This window comes from Mobula hypostoma, chromosome 4 (assembly GCF_963921235.1).
Source record: "Mobula hypostoma chromosome 4, sMobHyp1.1, whole genome shotgun sequence".
NCBI classification, from domain to species: Eukaryota; Metazoa; Chordata; class Chondrichthyes; order Myliobatiformes; family Myliobatidae; genus Mobula; species Mobula hypostoma.
In genome coordinates, this window is record NC_086100.1 from 168072527 (window position 1) to 168094916 (window position 22390).

The window sequence follows — 22390 nt, forward strand, 5'->3', positions numbered from 1 at the left end:
CACCATTGATTAAAGAACCATTTCTATTTACACAGGTAAAAATACATGAGGAACAAGTCGAGGCCACTCAGCCCCTGGACCCTGCCCTACCATTTTGTAAGGACATAGCTGATTCTGACTGTGACGTCAACAACACTCATCACCTTCCAGGACACGGCTGCTTGATTGACGCCCCATGCACAATCACTCACTCACTTCAGCACCGATGGGCAATGGCGGCAGTGCAGACCACTGGGCGGCGGCAGCGTGGACCACTGGGCGGCGGCAGGGCGGACCACTGGGCGGCAGTGCGGACCACTGGGCGGCGGCGGCAGCGCGGACCACTGGGTGGCAGCGCGGACCACTGGGCGGCGGCAGCAGCGCGGACCACTGGGCGGCGGCAGGGCGGACCACTGGGCGGCGGCAGGGCGGACCACTGGGCGGGGGTGGCAGGGCGGACCACTGGGCGGCGGCGGCAGGGCGGACCACTGGGCGGCAGCAGCGCGGACCACTGGGCGGCAGTGCGGACCACTGGGCGGCAGCAGCGTGGACCACTGGGCGGCGGCGGCAGGGCGGACCACTGGGCGGGGGCGGCAGGGCGGACCACTGGGCGGCTGCGGCAGGGCGGACCACTGGGCGGCTGCGGCAGGGCGGACCACCTACAGTATGCACTGCAGCAACTCACTGAGGCTCCTCAGGCAGCAAATTCTAATCCCACCATCTCCACCAGGAGCAGGACATAAACAGCAAAAGCACAGGGAACACCACTAATTATACATTCCTCTTTCAGCTACACACCACCCTGACTTGGAAATACAGTATATCTGCTTCCTCTATCGCTCAATCCTGGAACTTCCTTCCTACCAACTTTGAGAATACATCCACACCTCGAGGTCAGCAGTGATTCAGCAAGTGAGTCTTTCTGCGCCTCTTCCAGCTTAATGACATCCTTCCTGTGGTTGGGTGAGTGAGCAGAACTGCCTGCAATGACGGGTACTGGACTCACACTGAGGTTTTCCAAGGTGTCCACAAGAGGGGAGCGAGGGCCTCACTTTTTAAGTAACCAAGGACAACATGTCCTGTGAGTCAGTCCTGGTCCTCGGACTAAAGTGGGCACTGAATGCTGGTTTTTGGAGAGTGGGCTGCGGTGTGAATGGTGGAAAGAGAAAAGGTGGTTCATCCCAAGAGACTGGACAGCTGGCACCTTGAGAGAGGAGGTAAAATAGGGGTAATAGTGCTGCTGGCCCTGCTACTCCAGAGACACAAGTTCAGCCATAGGTACTCTCTAAGTTCTCCCTGAGATTGGGTGGGCCAAATAGCTAGGATAATTAACTGTTGTAAATTATCCCTGGTGCATATACGAATTTGACAGCTGAGGGGCATGTGAGAGAGGAAAGGGACTGATGGGAATGTGCTGACAGCCAGCATAGATCTGATGAGCTAAACGTCCTACTTTTAGGAATATATGAAGGTAGAGAGCAGCATTGGTGGGGGAGGGAAGGGGATTAAAGGGCACATTTGGAGAGTGGGAGAAGAACTGAAAGGACGAGGAAAAATTAGAGCTGAGAGGGAGGGAGTGTTGTGGAAGTTGATGTAGGTGAGTGTCTGTGTGATTCCATCCACCTCTGTGTGCGATCTTGTGGAGGAAGTATATCAGTGTCTGAAGTAGGTGTTGTCCATGCAAGAGAATCAGTGCCCAATGACGTTGTTTTTCCGAGACCTTGGTACATGTGGTAGTTGTGTTGCAGCTTCCCATGTAAAGTGTGCAGAAGGTGTCTGAGGGACCAGCAGAGGGCAATGTTTCTTCGACCCTGGGAAGGGATTTGACAATGGCTCATTGTGTGGTTATCGCACAACTTCGGCAGCACGATTCAGAATCTGGTCCTTAACCAGCCCCAGATCTCAAATGCTAGTCTACTGTCCCCATAAACAGTAGGAATAATCAGAATTTGCTTCTGAGTGTAACTACGGAGGTAGTCTCCTGCCTATGGAGGTAGGAGAATGAATGAGATTCTGCAGATACTGGAAACCTTCAGCAATACACACGATGGAAGGGAATAAATGATTCTCCTCCACACATGCTGCCTAACTTACTGAGTTTTTCCAGCATTTTGTGTGCATTGTGTGGAATAATGGGTGAATTCCTTTCAGAAATTCATAAGATAAGAGACTGCAGATGCTGAAATCTGGAACAACAAACAATCTGTTGGAAGAAAAGCAGGTCGAGCAGAATCACTTGGGGGTGAGGAAAGTATGGGTTCATCCTGATGCAAAGTTTGATCAGAGATGCGGACGGCTCCTTCCTCCCACAGAGGCTGCTCAATCTGCCGAGCACTTCCAGCAGGCTGTTGCTCCATCAGAATTTCCCTTCCACTGGAGTGAGCAGAACATGATTTCAGCAGCAGAGATCAGTGTGCATTCATTGTGGTGGTGCAAGGGTTGAATCACTAAGTTAGAAGGTCAAGTCCATCGATTAATAATTCAGATATATGAGTTCAAATCCCACTAGCAGTGTGGAGTTTAAAGTCTGTAGTGTTTGTCGTGAGGACATGTCCCCTCACAGGAGGAAGTTTGTCTATTACTTGGGCTAGCTTACATGAGTGAATAAATGGAAAAACTGACAATCAAAAAAAAATTCTACCGACTATGTTTTTACTAACTAAAGGTGCATTTTGGGAAGAAAAATGTGGCGCAACTGCAAAAACTTCACATTCTTTACAGAGTGGAGAGAGGAATGAAGACCTGGGAGAGTCTATTCAGAACACCTTGAAGATAGCAGAATACGCAGACATTGCTGTGGAACAATTGGGCGGATTTTTAACGGATGGGTCCCAGGCTGAAGTGTTTCAGTTCTGTGGAATGACTGGGGAAGATGGAGTAAATTGAAAAATTGGTTTATACAGATTAATTCATTACAACAGAGCATTGAGGCAGTACTTGGTAAAACAAGAAGAGATTCAAAATGAAGTGTTACAGTTTCAGGGAAAGTGCAGTGCAGGCAGATGATAGGGTGCAAGGTCATAATGAGGTGGATTGTGAGGTCAAGAGTCCATCTTATTATACTAGGAGACCATCCAATCGTCTATAACAGCAGAATTGAGGCTGGTGGGACATCTGTCAGGCTTTTGGATCTTCTGCCTGATGGGAGGGGGTTGAAAAGAGCATAACCGGGGTGGGTGATGTTTTCAATTATGCTGGCTGCTTAACCGAAGTAGCAAAAGCTATAGCTAGGGGCTGTTCCCCTTGGAGTAGAGGACGGGTTTCACCAGGGTAAGTAAGAAGGAAGAGCTTCCGTCAGGAGGACGCAGGGTGAAGGGGCTTGGTAAAAGGTTTGGGGGGGGGCGTGTGGTGTGGAAATGGATTTTTTGCTGTGAATTGCTGTGACCTGGGAAAGTTGTTGGAGGTAAGTTTAATAGGGGTCTGCAAAATGAAAAACCCTAACACTACTCTCTCTCTCTCTCTCTTCCTCTCTCTCTCTTTCTCTCTCTCGCTCTCTCTCTCTCTCTCTTTTTCTCTCACTCTTTCAACTTGCACTATTGTTGTCGTGTGTATTTTGTCATGTAGGTTATGTATAATTTATGTTCATTTAAGTTTATGTTAACTTATATCTGTAACGTACTGTGCTGCTGTAGCAAAATGCTAATTTATGCCCTTGATATGTATGCCTCTGACAATAAACTTAAACTTGAACCTGAAATATTAGGATGAAAAAATAGCAGAATCTTTATCCAATTCCTTTCTGAAAGTTCCTATTACAAACATAACGTTAAAATTTAACAGCATCTCAACAGTTCAAAGTATTTAAAGCAATTGAAACTGTGGATTTAAAAAAAATGCCAGAACTTTTGTATCTGCGTATTTATATATCTCCATAACAACCAAACATCCCTCCTACACTGAAACGAACTTCTTATCTTTGCAATCTTTACCAGTTGTGCTCATGATGAAATTCTATCACTCTCATGAAAAGTTATTCTTTAAAGAAACATGAGCTGGACAATAAACCAACAGTTGCCCGGATCTATTGTGAACCTCCTTTGCCATACGTAGTTTGAAAAGCACCATTAATGCGTATTATCACCAAACAAATGGAATCCATGGGATTTCCCGTTCTGTCAGATTTCTTTACCTGCTTTCTCCTTTCGAGTAGCAATTAATAAATCAGAATCCCAGAAGTGTGTTTGCTAGTGTCCCAGTGATACACACGGATAATGGTGGGGATTGGGGAGGGGGTTAGGAACAGAGGAACTTGCCAGATAATGTAACAATTAACGAGAAACTGCACAAATGCAGCTAAGGAGAATCTGGAGAAACATATGAAGGGGGTGAAGGATTGTTTATGTGTAATGAGCTGTGGTGATTTGGATTGGGCTGTCTGGAAGGGCAATGGAGGAAGATTCAGGAAGAACCTTTAGAAAGGACTTGCAGGTGTCTTCAAAGAAGAAATGCTCAGAATTATCTCTTGCTGACATTCCAGCCGTCTCTACACACATGCACGCACGCACACGCACACACACATGCACACACACGCACACACACACACACACACACACACACGTACACGCACGCACACGGACGCACGCACGCACACACACGCACACGTGTGCACACACACACACACGCACACACACACACACACTTAAGCAAATGTTTGCATATACTTGCACACACATAGAGTGCAATATTTTATCCATGTAAAAATTGACCACAAAACTGTCTTTTCTAAATCAATATCTATAACCCATTGGAGTTTTACACCTCTACCCCTATTCAGATAAGCTGCCATGATTTCCATGAGAGGAGGCAACAGCTGGTACTCTTTCTTGTGAAGGAAGATCAGGTCAGGAAACCAACTATGACTGCCCAACCCTGGGAAATACACCACTAGCTCACAGGCATTTTCAATAAGGAGCTGACATCCTTTCTTGAGGCTCACAATGTTTAATTGCTTCAATGAATAGATGCCATCTCCACATTAGTGACACTTGGGTAGCCCTGACTGGAACTAGTTTCAGTCCTGTTTCAGGCTGTTAAGGGTGTACAGCACCAGGCTAGGAAGCTGGTTCAACAGGAATGCTGCTATTACAACTAGTGAAACTTCTATAAAGTTCCAATGGAAGTGTTCAGGGTCTCATAAAACATATCCTTTGATTTTCAGCTAATCATAAACCAATTAACTTTCCATTTTAATTGTCTTCTACATGCTTCTGGGGCTGTGTATAGCTCTTTATGAGAATGCCATCATGATTACGACAATAATTTAATTTCTTTAATTTTACACATGGCAAAGTATCCTCCAAAGGATGAGGTCAAATCAGCCAAACCCTCAACCTTAAACAAGAGAAAATCTGCCAATACTGGAAATCCAAAGCAACACACTCAAAAACCTGGAGGAACTCCAGCAAGTCAGGCAGCATCTGTGGAAATGAATAAACTGTCAACGTTTCAGGCCAAGATCCTTCTTCAGGACTGGAAAGGAAGGAGGTAAACACCAGAATAAAAGACGAAGGGTCTCGGCCTGAAACGTCGACTGCACCTCTTCCTATAGATGCTGCTTGGCCTGCTGCGTTCACCAGCAACTTTGATGTATGTTGCTTGAATTTCCAGCATCTGCAGAATTCCTGTTGTTTACCAGAATAAAAATGTGGGAGGTGGGGAAAGAAACTAGCTAGAAGGCAAACTCTTAATCTTGGTGTAGGTACTGGAAAGTAATCTGCATGACTGGAGATAATTCACCTTAGTGAGTCTGTCAGACAAAAAATATCTTTTTTTTTTCATTCTTTTGGTGTCTCATTCTAAAGCTCAAAGATGGTGAAAGGGGAATGAAAAAGGCTGTTCAGTCACTGATGTAACTACCCATTGGACCATGAAATGCTGGCAGTTGTAATGGTCTCATAAATTAGTCAAGTTTCCTCAGGGAAGCAATTAATGGCAGGAAAGTACTCAACAAGGTAAAAGTGTGAACTACTCTAGGAGACAGGTCCATTTCCGAAACAATGTGCAATATGTAATTTAGAATTAATCTGAGACTGGGTTAGATTTCCTCACAGCTCCTTTTGGGAGCAGAGTGTAAATTCCTGAAATTAGTTTCTCCTGGGTGGATGTAAGAGCTGCCATTCCTAGTCCAATCTATCTGTGGGATTGGCTGGTTGCAGTCTCCATTCCTTTCCCGCCGGCTCCATTTCTCCCCCAAGAAATGATCTAAAAGGGAACATTTGCAGGAGATAGTGGAGATAAATTTCTGACCACACACTGTGCCATCCCCATATCCCCATCCACACAATAGTATGCTTCAGTAACCCCTACTCAAAAACGCTGGAGTTATTGTCTTCTTTAGTCAAGTCAAGTCACTTTTTATTGTCATTTTGACCATATCTGCTGGTACAGTACACAGTAAAAACGAGACGACATTTTTCAGGACCATGGTGCTACATGAACAATACAAAAACTACACTGAACTATGTAAAACAACACAAAACTACACTAGACTACAGACCTACCCAGGACTGCGTAAAGTCACAAACATAGAAACATAGAAACATAGAAAATAGGTGCAGGAGTAGGCCATTCAGCCCTTCGAGCCTGCACCGCCATTCAGTATGATCATGGCTGATCATCCAACTCAGAACCCTGTACCAGCCTTCCCTCCATACCCCCTGATCCCTTTAGCCACAAGGGCCATATCTAACTCCCTCTTAAATATAGCCAATGAACTGGCCTCAACTGTTTCCTGTAGCAGAGAATTCCACAGATTCACCACTCTTTGTGTGAAGAAGTTTTTCCTAATCTCGGTCCTAAAAGGCTTCCCCTTTATCCTCAAACTGTGACCCCTTGTTCTGGACTTCCCCAACATTGGGAACAATCTTCCTGCATCTAGCCTGTCCAATCCCTTTAGGATTTTATACGTTTCAATAAGATACCCCCTCGATCTTCTAAATTCCAATGAGTATAAGCCCAGTTCATCCAGTCTTTCATCATATGAAAGTCCTGCCATCTCAGGAATCAATCTGCTGAACCTTCTTTGTACTCCCTCTATGGCAAGATGTTTTTCCTCAGATTAGGGGACCAAAACTGCACACAATACTCCAGGTGTGGTCTCACCAAGGCCTTGTACAACTGCAGTAGTACCTCCCTGCTCCTGTACTTGAATCCTCTTGCTATAAATGCTAGCATACCATTCGTCTTTTTCACCGCCTGCTGTACCTGCATGCCCACTTTCAATGACTGGTGTATAATGACACCCAGGTCTCATTGCACCTTCCCTTTTCCTAATCGGCCACCATTCAGATAATAATCTGTTTTCCTGTTTTTGTCAACAAAGTGGATAACTTCACACTTATCCACATTAAATTGCATCCGCCATGAATTTGCCCACTCACCTAACCTATCCAAGTCACCCTGCAACTTGTAAAATCATTAACTGGTGGCAAGGAATAACAAGGAATGACACCCAGGTCTCGTTGCACCTCCTCTTTTCCTAATCGGCCACCATTCAGTTAATAATCTGTTTTCCTGTTTTTGCCACCAAAGTGGATAACTTCACATTTATCCACATTAAATTGCATCTGCCATGAATTTGCCCACTCACCTAATCTATCCAAGTCACCCAGCATCCTCTTAGCATCCTCCTCACAGCTAACACTGCCACCCAGCTTCATGTCATCCGCAAACTTGGAGATGCTGCATTTAATTCCCTCATCCAAGTCATTAATATATATTATAAATAACTGGGGTCCCAGCACTGAGCCTTGCGGTACCCCACTAGTCACTGCCTGCCATTCTGAAAAGGTCCCATTTATTCCCACTCTTTGCTTCCTGTCTACCAACCAATTCTCTATCCACATCAATACCTTACCCCCAATACTGTGTGCTTTAAATTTGCACACTAATCTCCTGTGTGGGACCTTGTCAAAAGCCTTTTGAAAATCCAAATATACCACATCCACTGGTTCTCCCCTATCCACTCTACTAGTTACATCCTCAAATAATTCTATGAGATTCGTCAGGCATTACAATAAATAATAAACAAGACAATAGGCACAGTAGAGGGCAGTAGGTCGGTGTCAGTCTAGGCTCTGGGTATTGAGGAGTCTGATAGTTTGGGGGAAGAAATTGTTACATAGTCTGGTCGTGAGAGCCTGAATACTTTGGTGCCTTTTGCCAGATGGCAGGAGGGAGAAGAGTTTGTATGAAGGGTGCGTGGGGTCCTTCATAATGCTGTTGGCTTTACGGATGCAGCCTGTGGCGTAAATATCTCTAAAAGCGGGAAGAGAGACCCCAATGATCTTCTCAGCTGACCTCACTATCCGCTGCAGGGTCTTGCGATCCGAGATGGTGCAATTTCCGAACCAGGCAGTGATGCAGCTGCTCAGGATGCTCTCAATACAACCTCTGTAGAATGTGGTGAGGATGGGGGGTGGGAGATGGACTTTTCTCAGCCTTCGCAGAAAGTAGAGCCGCTGCTGGTCCTTCTTTGCTTTGGAGCTGGTGTTGAGGGACCAGATGAGATTCTCCGCCAGGTGAACACCAAGAAATTTTAAACACATGTTTTTGCAACTGCAACACCAAGCTGGACATTAAGACTTAAGATATTGTAGGTTTATCCCATCAACAAGTTGAACATTGGTGGAGAAACTTGAGGAAACCCTGTGGTGCTCACGGACACTGTGTATTCTGTTTCCAAGATGCTTGGACACAAACATAGTCCTGAGAGGTGGCCAAGCAGACATCTCAGGCAGAGTCCTCAGCTGACTCCCTTCAGTTAGTCAGCAGCCAGGACATCCTCCCCCTATCCCACAGCTCTCTGCACTTGGTGACCGAATATGAAGAGGGTGGGTCTAGAACATGACCAGAAGAGCAGTCAGCTTGGATATGTGAATAGGGCCTGCAGCCTCGTACATTCTACGTTCATGTGGTACACAGTCTCTTCCAGCTCACAATAGTGACAAGCAGCTGGGAGATCTGTGCAGAGAACTAAAAACTTGTTTTAGGGCTCCTGTCTATGTAATACCCTCCAGTCCAGGTCCCTGGTGTAAATGGGAAGAACCCTCAAATAGAAGGACTCCATTGAGGAGCCTCGTCACTACCAGATGGAAAAACCGACCACCACAGAGTGTCTGGACAGTGAATGGAGGCAAGGAAGTCTAGCAGTAAGGCGTATAGGAACTGCCTGCCTGTCATGGAATGGTACAGTGGGTGTCATTCAAGTTATGTGGGACTGGCTCTTACCCGGCTTCTGTAATCTCCTCCCGCTCTATGATCTTCTGAGTCCACCTCCAATTCTGTCCTTTTAACATCACTAATTCCCTTCACTCTACCACTTCTGGCACAAACTTTGGGAATCTCCCCACCCCCCCAACACCAAACCTCTCCACCTCTCTAAAACGGCTTCTTCCTAAGATCTATGTCGTTCTTTAAGTGTTTGCTCAACTTTCTTGCAGTTTGGTGTCAAGTTTTATTTGGGGAATTTTGTATAAAGAACCTTGGGGTAATTTTGCTTCGTTATTTCACAGAATAGTAGTAAATATTGGTTGCTGAGGAATGAACTGCCTTGGATGTGATGTATTGTCCTGAGTCAGGCTCAGGGTTCTCTCTCATCCATCTGAAAAGACCTCAGTCCGCTGGAGACTGGAGCACCTTGGTCAATGATGTTGGGATCTGGAGTACATAAAAACTGCTGGAGGAACTCAGGATCTGTAGAGGGAGAGAGACAGTTGATATTTATTAGAAGATAGTGAGACCATACAACATGGCAGATGAATTAGACCAGTCTCTGTCTGTGCTGTCATTCCATTATGGCCGATTTTTTTTCCCAACCCCTGTTTTCCTACTCAAATACATTCTAATGACTTAGCCTCTACAGCCCCCTGTGGTGATGAATTCCACAGATTCCTCACCCCTTGGCTGCAGAAGTTCCTTCTCATCTCAATTTCCCTTTATTCTGAGGCCCTGCCCTCCGATCCTAGTTTCTCACACTAATGGAAGCATCTCTTCCATGTCCACACCATCCAGGTCTTTCAATATTCAGCAAGTTTCAACTTGCATTTGATGTATATTAGAAGATTATGGGCTAAGTGCAGGTAAATGGGACTAGCTTGGATGGGCTTCTGGGTAAACATGGACAAGTTGGGTCAAAGGCCTTATTACATAGAACGCTGAACATTGAATGGTACAGCACAGCACTGGCTCTTCAACCCACAATGTTGTATCAACCTTTTAACTTATTCCAAGATCAATCTAACCTTTCTTCCCACATAGTCCTCCATTTTTCTTTCATCCTAAATGTCTCTTAAGATTCTCTTAAATGTCCCTAATGTATCAGCCTCTACCATAACCCCTGGCAGTGTGTTCCATGTACTTATCACTCTGTGTAAAAAAAGCTCATCTCTAATACCCCCCCTTATTCTTTTCTCCAATCACCTTAAAATTATGCCCTGTTATATGGGCCATTACCAACCTGGGAAAAATGTGCTGACTGTCCATTCTGTCTATGTCTCTTTTCATCTTACACACCTCTGTCAATTCACCTGTCATCTACCTTCACTCCAAAGAGAAAAGTCTTACTCGCTCAGCCTTTCCTCATAAGACATGCGCTCTAAGCCAGGCAGCGTCCTGGTAAGTCTCCTCTGAACTCTGTCTGAAGCTCCCACATCCTTCCTATAATGAGGTGACCACATCTGAAGTCTCTGTGCTGTTTGACGCTTCGACATTCCCCCTCAATAGCTGCTGCCTGACCTGATGAGTTCCTGCAGCATTTTGAGAGTGTTATTACTGGTCTAGATCCTCCTGGCAGGACCTGAAATGTCGACTACCACCTGGTCTCATCAGTTGCTTCCTGACCTCTCAGTTCTACTGGCAGTTTGATGTTTGCTCCCTTAAAATGGTCTTTATGAACAATCTCCTTCCATGAGTTCTCCTTGTACACATGTGCTGCATGATTCTGACTATTCTGTAACCATAGAGAATCAATATTACAATTAGTCACAGCCACAATGGTTAATGAATAATACAAGTAATAAAAGGCATCCACTGACCTGAACTGACATGTGATTTCATCCTTTGACAGGATGGGGACAAGGTTCACACTGCTAATGAGATCCCCACAGACATGAAAGCCAGGAAGATATCTGTGAAATGTGGTCACTGTACAAAGCAGCTAATTTTTTTTTGCTGAGAAATAGCCCACAAGGTGATTATGGCATGACAGCACATTTCAGTGATGTGTACCGAGAAACCAGAGCTGGGCAGGAGCCTGGGCAATAGGCTTGATCTGGTGCAGGGACACGTTAAACCCACCTCACCACCACTCAGTCTGAAAGATGGCAGTGTGGCACTCCCGTAGCACTATGCCTCCTGAGACTCTGTTGAGATTTGTGTAGTCCCTAGAGCACAGCCTCTGGCCACAAGAGGAGACCAGCAGGCCACCACTCTGGGTTGGCTGCACACTGGGTGTTCATTGGGCTGCAGTCCATTCGCTCCCGTGGTGTTTGACTAAGGCCAACTGCAGGCGGGCTGTTCACTCCGCACCCATCTGACCTCTAGATAGCAACAGAACACTTTGCAGGCACTGGGCAGATAACCTCAACAAATATATACCTCAACAAACAAGCCAATTGCCCTCTTGTAGCCAGCTCCGTAAACTGGTAATCCCAGAGTACAGTACAACTAGTTGATGCCTTTCGTGGTGTCTGTGGCCGAAGAAGTGACCTATCAATGTGCAGGAAGATTCCACAATAGGCATTTGCTATATCCACCAGATTCTCTGTCTCAAGGTCTGATTTTGAGGGTTGGCTGTGTCTAATAGAACCTCTCCCCCGAGAAGAAAAAGAGCTCAGACATTGCGGCGCTCCCACAGTACTGCCTCTCCTACAGTGTGATATTCCCTCAGTACTGCGCCCCCCCCCCACAGCGCGGCGCTCCCTCAAAGCCGCCCCTCAGTAACGGCACTCCCTGCTTCGCTCAATCCCTCGGTTTAGGGCTCATTCATAAACTTTCTCCATACTACGGTGACGCCGTCCCCCCGAGGGCGGGGCTGGTGACGTCACGGGGTGTGAATGCCTGCTTATACCGGGTGAATTGCAGGTATTCCGCACACCTGTCTGATCCTCGCTCGCTGCTGAAGATGGTCAGGCTGCACATCACGCTGTTAGCTCTGCTGCTAACTGCAGGTAAAAACATAATTCTCGCCTACTTTGATCTTTGCAATCTTCATGCGAGCTAAAGAGAATTTGGGGCTGTCAAACCCAACTGTTAACAAGAAAGGTTAACCGCCTTGCACTCTCAGTCGCTCCCAGCTCTCTCTGGCTGGAGGTTAGGACACCCTGACGATATGGGCTGCATTTTGCTTTTTCCACGGACTTATGCCTCGCGCCAGGATTGTAGTGTTGTGGTCGCTAAATGTTTCAAGCTTTTTGAGTTTTAAAAATCTCTTCTGTATTTAGGTTGTACAGTTAGGGGATCTCCTCGGGACGAGGAGGAGAGTAAAGCAGTGACGGCGTTGGGGGTTCCAGATTCCAGTGTCTCCACCAACAGCCATGGTGTCACCCCGCAACTCGTCCCCGAGCGATTCACGGGCTCCGAGGAGGAGGAGGAGGAGGAGGAGGAAGAAGATGATGAGGATTATTCAGAAGACTATGAGCTCTCGGGGTCGGAAGAGCTTTACGACGTAACGTCACCAGCAAAAGGTCAATAAGCTCTCAATAATATTACCTTCAGTGCATTGTTTTAAAGCAGGACGTTCCGTCAGTTCCAGACATCCCTTACAGTCTAAGTTTAAGATAACTATTGATTGGTTCGAAGCACCCAGAGCTTAACTCCTTGCCATTTCCCCCCGGGTAGATTGGAACGGGCAACAGACAATTGCTGGCCAACTTAAACATAGAAACATAGAAAATAGGTGCAGGAGTAGGCCATTCGGCCCTTCGAGCCTGCATCGCCATTCAGTACGATCATGGCTGATCATCCAACTCAGAACCCTGTACCTGCCTTCTCTCCATACCCCCTGATCCCTTTAGCCACAAGGGCCATACCTAACTCCCTCTTAAATATAGCCAATGAACTGGCCTCAACTGTTTCCTGTGGCAGAGAATTCCACAGATTCACCACTCTCTGTGTGAAGAAGTTTTTCCTCATCTTGGTCCTAAAAGGCTTCCCCTTTATCATTAAACTGTGACCCCTCATTCTGGACTTCCCCAACATTGGGAACAATCTTCCTGCATCTAGCCTGTCCAATCCCTTTAGAATTTTATATGTTTCAATAAGATCCCCCCTCAATCTTCTAAATTCCAGTGAGTATAAGCCTAGTTCATCCAGTCTTTCATCATATGAAAGTCCTGCCATCCCAGGAATCAATCTGCTGAACCTTCTTTGTACTCCCTCTATGGCAAGAATGTCCTTCCTCAGATTAGGGGACCAAAACTGCACACAATACTCCAGGTGTGGTCTCACCAAGGCCTTGTACAACTGCAGTAGAACCTCCCTGCTCCTGTACTCGAATCCTCTTGCTATGAATGCCAGCATACCATTTGCCTTTTTCACTGCCTGCTGTACCTGCATGCCCACTTTCAATGACTGGTGTACAATGACACCCAGGTCTCGTTGCACCTCCCCTTTTCCTAATCGGCCACCATTCAGATAATAATCTGTTTTCCTGTTTTTGTCACCAAAGTGGATAACCTCACATTTATCCACATTAAATTGCATCTGCCATGAATTTGCCCACTCACTTAACCTATCCAAGTCACCCTGCAACTTGTAAAATCATTAACTAGTGGCAAGGAATAAATGGTGCAGCTGGTTTTACCTGGAGTGACGTGTAGGGAGGTGTTGTGCTAGAATTTGGCAATGTAGCTCTCACAGGGACTCCTGGACCGGTTTCAGATTAATCTGCAAGCCGATCTACTGTTACTTCCCTTACTGAGATGAAAAGTAATGCCCAAATTCAGCCGGAGGTAGAATTTTGAAATTACAGTCTTGTTAATTGTTGGTATGAGCTTAAATTGTCCCCTCCTTCCTCCATCCCAATCTGCCAGGATTTATTAGTCCAATTTGTGCCAATCAAAGCCTCCACACATGCTGAAGCCAAGCAGGATGTTTTATGTATTCAAGATAAAATTCTGACTCAGTTGAGCATATCTGGCCCAGTGAGAGCTGGAGGGAACGATTAGAGATAGACAGGCATTTGAACTACAAGTGATATGAGGAGAGATTAGGAAAGTGATGTTGAGTAACACACATCAAAGTTGCTGGTGAACGCAGCAGGCCAGGCAGCATCTCCAGGAAGAGTTACAGTCGACGTTTCGGGCCGAGACCCTTCGTCAGTGACGTTGAGGCCAGAATTAGATCAGTTTTTGAGTGGGTGAATACTGGGCCCTGCTACAACTGTTGCAGGATGCGTGGTCATACATTTCTATTGATGAAAACTCTGATTTAAATTGATGGCGGAGGGGAGATTTGCTTGAAGGGTGTGGTCAGTGGGAAGGGGAAAGTTGTGCTCCCTTAGTAGCATTGTCAATAAATTGATTTATTATTAGCACGTGCTGAGGTACAGTGGAAAACTTCGTTTTGCATGCCATCCATGCAGGTCATTTTATCACACCAGTGCTTTGAGGTAGTACAGCCCAAGGGAAAACAAGAACAGAATATTGTGTTACAGTTACAGAGAAAGGACAGGCAGAAAATCAGGTGCAAGGCCATAACAAGGTAGATTGTGAGGTCAAGAGTCCATCTTGTCCTACAAGAGGTGAGTTCAACAGCCTGTTAACAGTTGTCCATGAGCCTGGTGGTGCATCCTTTCAGGCTTCTGTATCTTCTGCCTGTTGGGAGGTGGGAGAAAAGAGAATGTCAGGGATGTGTGCAGTCTTTTGTTTATGTTAGCAGCTTTACCAAGATAGCAAAGCATATATGAAGGGATTTAAGGAAAGGTTTTTTTGGCTAATGTGTGGTGGAAGTAGAGCTTGTTTGGAAGTCCCTGGCCACCTTTGAGGGTTACGGATCAGGAGGTCAGGAGGTAGGGTTGGTCTCCAAGTCTTTTTTTTTGGTTGTGATGAAAAAATGGGCAGAATGGCCTCTGGTGCTGTAGAAGTTACGGAGAATGTTATTGGGGATGAATGATTTGTATAAAATCCAGAAATTTAATTGATCTGTGTTTGCTTGTGTGCACGTTTGTGATACGATGTGCAGAGGGAAATGATTCCGTGTTTTACATTGTTGGTATATGAGAAGAGTTTGTGGACCATGTTTCAATAACATCTGTTGACTTGTGCTTGCAGTTCAAGCTGTCGTGAAACCCGAAGGCAAAGACCAAAAGAAAAATAACTCAAAAAATCTTAAGGGCAAGAGGAAGAAAAATAAAAATGGAAAAAGGAAGCGCAATTTCTGCAAAACCATTTACAAAGATTACTGCATCCATGGAAAGTGCAAGTATCTGAAAGAACTGAATAAGCCCTCTTGCATGTAAGTGAAACCCATAGTAGGGCTCATACTAAATAATAAGTTTATATTCTGCATCTATATAAGGGTGGCCAGCAGTACTTTTAAATGCAGGAAGTGTGTTTTACAGAATAGTTAAAATTTTAGTGCTGTGTCCTCAACTGTCTGGCCTGCTGCCTAGGAATTTCCTCCCTATACTACTGCCTCCCCATTTCCTGTCCATTGCACCAAGCTCTGGTCCTCACCGCCCATGGCTTGACGTCAAGCATTGTTTGTCAGGGTGCTTTGCTGCATTAAAGTTCCTATTGTGATTGAAGATGGCTGGCAACCTTGTATGTTGTAATGTTAAAACAGAAAAGTCCACTTGGCCCTTAAGTTAGTACTGCTATCTCATTATTTCATGACTGATGCTTGAACTCCACACATCCACTCTCTCCCTAAGCCCTTAATCCTTGTTGGCTTTGGTTTGTTGATCTGTCTTAATGTTTTCAATTGTGGCCTCAAAGGCTTGAGAAGTTGAATTTTTTTTTTCTGAACATGCCTGATGTGCAAAAATTATTTCTGATATTGCAATACATTCCTTGAAAGGTATCTACTTTGGTTTAATGCATGCCTCTGCTACAGTAGAACCAGAGAGTTAACACTCGCAGAAGCTTGCAGTATTATGGTGTTTCTACAGTCAATGTGGTGATGATCGGGATGTGGTCCTCAGCTATTACTGGGAAGAAGGCAAACTATTGCTCCACCAACTTTTTGCCTTTTATTCACCAAACTTTGGTGTTCTTCATTTTCAAGCCAGAGTTTTATTGACCCTTTTTCAAAGAGCTTCCAGTTAAGATCCTCTGCTATCCCTACACTTCTCTGTGCACGTACAGGTAGCTTTGGTGTTCAGCGGAAGAGTTATGCAGAGTTTACTGTCCAATATGAGTTTATTAAATACTGGGAACTTTGGATGTATTAAGAATATCTTATAACAGATTGTGTTCAGTCCACTGCTTTACTGGTCCTTCTCTACAACAATATTCTCCCACACCCCTCTACAATGACCCAAAGGTGACATCTATCACTGTCTCCAAGATCTGTTGATCTTAAGCACTGTCAATATGATTACTATTCACATCAACTCCTTGCTGTGGGGACATCTCAGCCCTCTCTAGGAAGGGACCTTGGTCTGAGCTCCCTGCTGCATTTATTAGTGTCTTGTACTCACTACTCACTTCCACATATGGAAATATTTTCTCCACATCTATTCTACTGAAGCCCCTAAGATCCTCCCCCCCCCTCCCCTGCCCCCAGTCCACCTCTCCTTTCTAAATATTGGACTCCCAGGTATTGATCTCTTCCTGATAGTCATAAGGTCTCTATTCTGGTAAAAATACTTGTAAACCAACTTGGATGCTTTTATAATATGGAGGCCAGAACTCTGTTAGTACTCTAGACTTGTAAATCTTAGCTCCACACTAAATAATGGTCATTTCATCATTCCCATTTTCATCCCTGCTGACTTCTCTATTCCCATTGCTGTTCCTCCCACGCAGATGTCTTCCTGGATATCAGAACGAGCGTTGTGGGATACAAGTATTGCACACCGGCAAAAACAAGAAGCAGTTCCACGATCTCTCCGTAACGCTGATAGTTGTAGGCGTTGCTCTGGCCATCTTCACACTAACTGCTGTGACAGTTGCTGTGACATTGCAGTAAGTATAACCCCAGGAACTTTTATTGAGCATTGAACTTGTGCACTAGAAATTCCCACATCTCAAACCTGCCCTGCACAGGTGTCTGGTGGTTATGCTGAAAAAGGTTGCATAAATGTAGCTTGCTTGCTAAACAACATGCAGCAAGTGGTTCCACAGCCAGCAGGGTGGACTGCAGCTCCGCAGCCCCACCGCATCTGGTTATGAACTGTGCTGGACAATTCCTCCACTGACGGGAGAAGGAGGAGGAGGTTCCAAGAACATCCCCATCCTCAGTGACATAGGATCCAGCCTGTGAGAGCTGGAGCCAAGGCTGAAGCACTCACAACTGTGTTCGGTCAGAAGTGCTGAGGTGAATGATCCACCTCAGCTTCCTTCCTGAGGTATCACAGGCACTGCAGCCTCACATATTCCCATTTATTCCACCTGATGTTAATAAATGGCTGAGAGTACGGATAGAGCAAGGGAGCAGACGACATTCCAGCTGTGTAACGTGGACCTGCACCCCCCCCCCCCCCCCCAGTCAGGACTGTGCCTCTAGCCAAGTTGTGTCCGTACAATCACAACTCTGGCAACTACCTGTGTAATTTTCCATATTGTTGGGTATGTCCTGCTTGCCAAAAGCAGTAACAATCCAATCTGTTTAATATCCACTCTCAATTCTCAGCGGGGTGATGACAATGCTATTAACCATCAGCTACTCATCATAACCTGTTGTCAATGCACAGTGTGGTCTTCACCAGCATCACTTGCTCCAGAACCTCATCATAGTCTTGGTCCAAACGTCGACCTAAGAGTGGCACTCCAGAGGTGAGGTGACTGTGACTGCCTTCGACAACAAGGCAGCGTGGTGCAGCCTCAGGGAGTCCCCTGGATATCGAGGGGAAACGCCAATGATCGTGTCACAAAGAAAGTCGTTGTTGGATGTCAATCACCCCAGCCCCAGATCATTACTCTAATTCCTTAGGGCATATCCTGGGCTCAACAAACTAAGCTCAGTAACCTTCCTGCCGTTAAAGGAGCCTGAAGAAGGCTAAAACAGACTGAAGGGCCCGTTTCTAAGTGTACAACTCTAATTATTCTTTTACCTTTGTCTTATGGTGCTTCCTCACCAACTGTCAACCAGTGAGGAGTGGCGTAGTAAAGCATGCAAGAAGCTATAACTGGCAACTTCAAAACTGACTTAATTGTTAACTTTATTGAAGTTATTATTGGACAAATCTGCGTTTTTGCGGTGCGGATATTAATCATGGTTGGAACATTCAAATTACCTCTGGAACCTGTTGAAACATATCCCTGGAGTGAAATTTTTTCAGGAAACAACTGCAGCACCTCTGGGCTGTTTTCCATAATGTCACAAGAGATTTGCATCAAATGGGTAGCACAGTAGGGTAACGCTTTACAGTGCCAGTGACTGTAGTTCTCTTCCTGCTGCTGTCTGTAAGGAGTTTGTAATTACATAGAAAACCTACAGCACAATACAGGCCCTTCGGCCCACAAAGCTGTGCTGAACATGTCCCTACCTTAGAACTACCTAGGCTTACCCATAGCCCTCTATTTTTCTAAGCTCCATGTAGGCTCTAAGACCCTATCATTTCAACCTCCACCGCCGCCACTGACAGCCTTTTCCATGTACTCACCACTCTCTGCGTTTTTTAAAAAGAAAACAACTTTCCTCTGACATCTCCTCCTACCTACTTCCAAGCACATTAAAACTGTGCCCTCTCATGCAAGTTACTTCAGCCCTGGAGAAAAGCCTCTGACTATCCACAGGGTCAATGCCTCTCATTATCTTGTACACCTCTATCAGGTTACCTCTTATCTTCTGTCGCTCCAAGGAGAAAAGGCCGAGTTCACTCAACCTATTCTGATAAGGTATGCTCCACAATCCAGGCAACATCCTTGTAAATCCCCTCTGCACCCTTTCTCTAGTTTCCACATCCTTCCTGTAGTGAGGCGACCAGAACTGAGCACAGTACTCCAAATGGGGTCTGACCAGAGTCCTATATAGTTGCAACATTACCTCTCAGCTCTTAAACTCAATCCCACGATTGATGGAGGCCAATGTGCCGCCTTAACAACAGAGTCAACCTGCGCAGCTGCTTTGAGCGTCCTATGGACTCAGACCCCAGGATCCCTCTGATCCTCCACACTGCCAAGAGTCTTACCATTAATGCTATATTCTGCCATCATATTTGAACTACTTCACACTTATCTGGCTTGAATGCCATCTGCCACTTCTCAGCCCAATTTTGCATCCTATCAATATCCCGCTGTAACCTCTGACAGCCCTCTACACTATCCACAATACGCCCAACCTTTGTGCCATTAGCAAATTTACTAACCCATCCCTCCACTTCCTCATCCAGGTCATTAATAAAAATCACAAAGAGTAGGGGTCCCAGAACAGATCCTTGAGGCACACCACTGGTCACTGACCTCCACTCCACTAGTCACTGTAATTCTCCCTGTGGTCACTTGGGTTTCCTCCAGGTGTTCCTGTTTCCTTCCAAATTCCAAATGCATATGGGTTAGAGTTTGTAAATTGTGGGCACGATATTTTGGTGCCAGAAATATGGCGACATTTGCAGCGCACATTCGGACTGTGTTGCCTGTTGACGCAAATGGCACATTTCACTGTAAGTTTCGGTGTTCATGTGACAAATAAAGATAATATTTTCTTTGAAATGCACAGAAATAGGCTGCTCGTTCCATCTGTTCCAACTGGTTTTCATCCTCTTCGCAAGCCCGATCATGTCCCTCTCCCTAGCAACAGATTCCTTTTTGCCTTGTGCTGGAGTTGTTTTGCTTTCATTCCGGTTTCTGTAATTGACTCTTCTTGTTGCAGCTTAAGAAGGAAAATGAGAGTTGAAGGTGAAACCGTGAATGAGGAGAAACAGAAACTGAGATCTGAAAACGGAATCGTGGTTTAGAAATGTAAGTCACTTTCCTGGTAGATTCAGTGACAGAGAATAGTTAGATGCCAAACCGGTCTATAAAGTCAACCTTGCTCACCAGACTTGTGCAAGTTAGTCTGTGGGCTGTGAGCTTCAGCAAAAGGACAAAAATATGAATTAATTCCAGAGGGAATGATTTCCAAAGGAAATTTAAGTTGAGGGGTTTGGAAGGAAGTCAGTTTGTCGAAGGTTACTTTAGAAGGCAGCCTGTTCCTCACCAGGATCATTCCCTGCCTCCAGTTTGAGCTGGGCGGCAGCAATTCCCTTTCATCACATGAAGAGTATCAGATCTTTGTCTGCTTTACTTGCATAAATCCTTTTAGATCACTCCAAAGTTTTCCAGACTCTGATAGAGGTATACAGAATTATGAGGCGTACAGGTAGAGTAATGCAAGCAGGCTTTTTCCACTGAGTTTGGATGGGACTACATCTAGAGGTCATGGGTTATGGGTGAAAGGTGAAATGCTTAAGGGGAACGTGAGGGTGGAATGAGCTGCCAGTGTAAGTGGGAGATGTGAGGTCTATTTCAACACTTAAGCGGAATTCAGATGATGGCATAGAGGGCTATGGTCTGGGTCCAGGTCAATGGGATTAGGCAGAATAATAGTTCAGTGGAATAGATGGGTCAAAAAGCCTCTTTCTGTTCTGCAGTACTCTATGACATCCTTGTGGTGTGTGTGTGTGTGTGTATGTGGTGGGGGGTGGGGGAAGTATATTTTGCTTGTAATTTTCTTTGAAAATTTGCTTGCCACAATATATAGCTAGGGATAGGTGAAAAATTGGTTAATTGGCTGCTGTAAATTGCCCTACGTGGTTGGGTGGGATGTGGCACCTGGGTGGGGTGGGGAGGGGAGAGAATACAACATGGGATTAGTATAAAATGGGTATTTAGTGGACTTGGTGTACTGAAGGGTCTGTTCCCATCGAGTATGAATCTATTCATACATTGTGGATGGAATGCTTACCGTTGGCTCAAACTAGTGTAAATTCATGATGAATTTGTTTCTGCAGGAAGGTCTACGCTGGACATCTGGAAGATGAAGACCAATGTATCCAACTTCTGCCCACCTCTCCCTCCAGTTACTTCTTATTTGTCACTGGTTTTGATGTATGCAATAATTATACACTTTAAAGCACAGTTGACTGTAACCTATAGTGCCTATAATGTAGTTTTTTAAAAAAAAAAGACCTAGTGTGTCTCAGAATATTGGTGGACAACAGTTGACACTGAGCTAAAGAGGGAGACAAAGATCTTTGGCATTTTAAAAATGTATCAAAGGGTGCAGGAAGGTTTGGCGAGAAAATGCAGAATGGGCACGGAGGTGGCTGAACATGGTGCTCCCCAAGGGCAGAGGGATTAAAGGAGAAAGGGACTGGTCAGGAGAATGTCCTGCTGAAAGGCCTTTCCTCCACGCTGTTGTCTCCCAGGAGCAGGTAGACAGGGCAGGACACACACCGGGAGCAGCCACAGCAGACCACCATGAAAACAGACCATGCAGTTCACCAGGTCCTTGCTGAGCAGAGGCACCCATCTATATTAATCCCATCTTCCCGGCGATCACACAGCACGGAGATGGGCCATTTTGCTCTCCATTTACTGGATAAAATTTCACCTGCAAAGGTGCTGGATGTGACTCATGTTATGTAAACAACTTTTTACAATCCATAGGTATTTCATGTGAAATACCAGACTGAAGCTCATTGCTGGGATGGGCACAATCAGCAGGGATTACTCAATTAGGATCGTAGCCATGATCCGGCAACCCTATGAGGCTTCTCCCTCAGTAATCTTTCCCTCTTGCGTGCCAGAAATTGTGGAGTTTAGTAACCCTACTGCCCTGTTGGGGTTTGGTCACTCAGGCCACATCTGCAGTGGCTGAGCACTGAGGTGAAGCTCCCAACACTGCCTTCTCTCTACTGCCTTCATATCAGTGGAATGTGTCAAGTTTGAGTGCAGAAATTGTCAAAGGTTTCTTAATATATCAGTATTTATTTGTTATTTAAAACTTATTTAAGTGTATGGTGTATTTTTTACAAATAAACATATGATATTGAAATTTAAAATATTCTGCAATAAAAAAAGTTGAATGAATCTCTATCATTGTCTTGGTGTTGATGAAGGCTATGGCATTTCAATGCTCATACTTCTGAGAAATAAACTGAACAAAGCTCTTCATTCTTTGGGCTGAAGGCATCCAGTCTATTTAAAGAACATTTTTGTTTCAAAATGGAAACCATTCCTCTTCTACAAATACCTTTGTGAAACCTAAACCTCTCAGGGACTTCTTGAAGTTTTGAAAATCCCTTTAGTGACCTGCATTAAAAGGG

At 45.2% G+C, this 22390-nt stretch overlaps 1 protein-coding gene across 1 annotated transcript; it reads left to right on the forward strand.

Annotated features, from left to right (window-relative positions):
• Positions 1-205: 205 nt before the first annotated feature.
• On the forward strand, positions 206-22099 carry LOC134345991 (uncharacterized). Its single transcript, XM_063047330.1, has 7 exons — positions 206-643; positions 11783-12146; positions 12420-12662; positions 15249-15432; positions 16947-17105; positions 19954-20042; positions 21074-22099. The coding sequence occupies exons 1-6, from the start codon at positions 206-208 to the stop codon at positions 20036-20038; spliced, it is 1473 nt and encodes a 490-aa protein (XP_062903400.1). The 3' UTR covers positions 20039-20042; positions 21074-22099.
• The last annotated feature ends 291 nt before the right edge of the window (positions 22100-22390 follow it).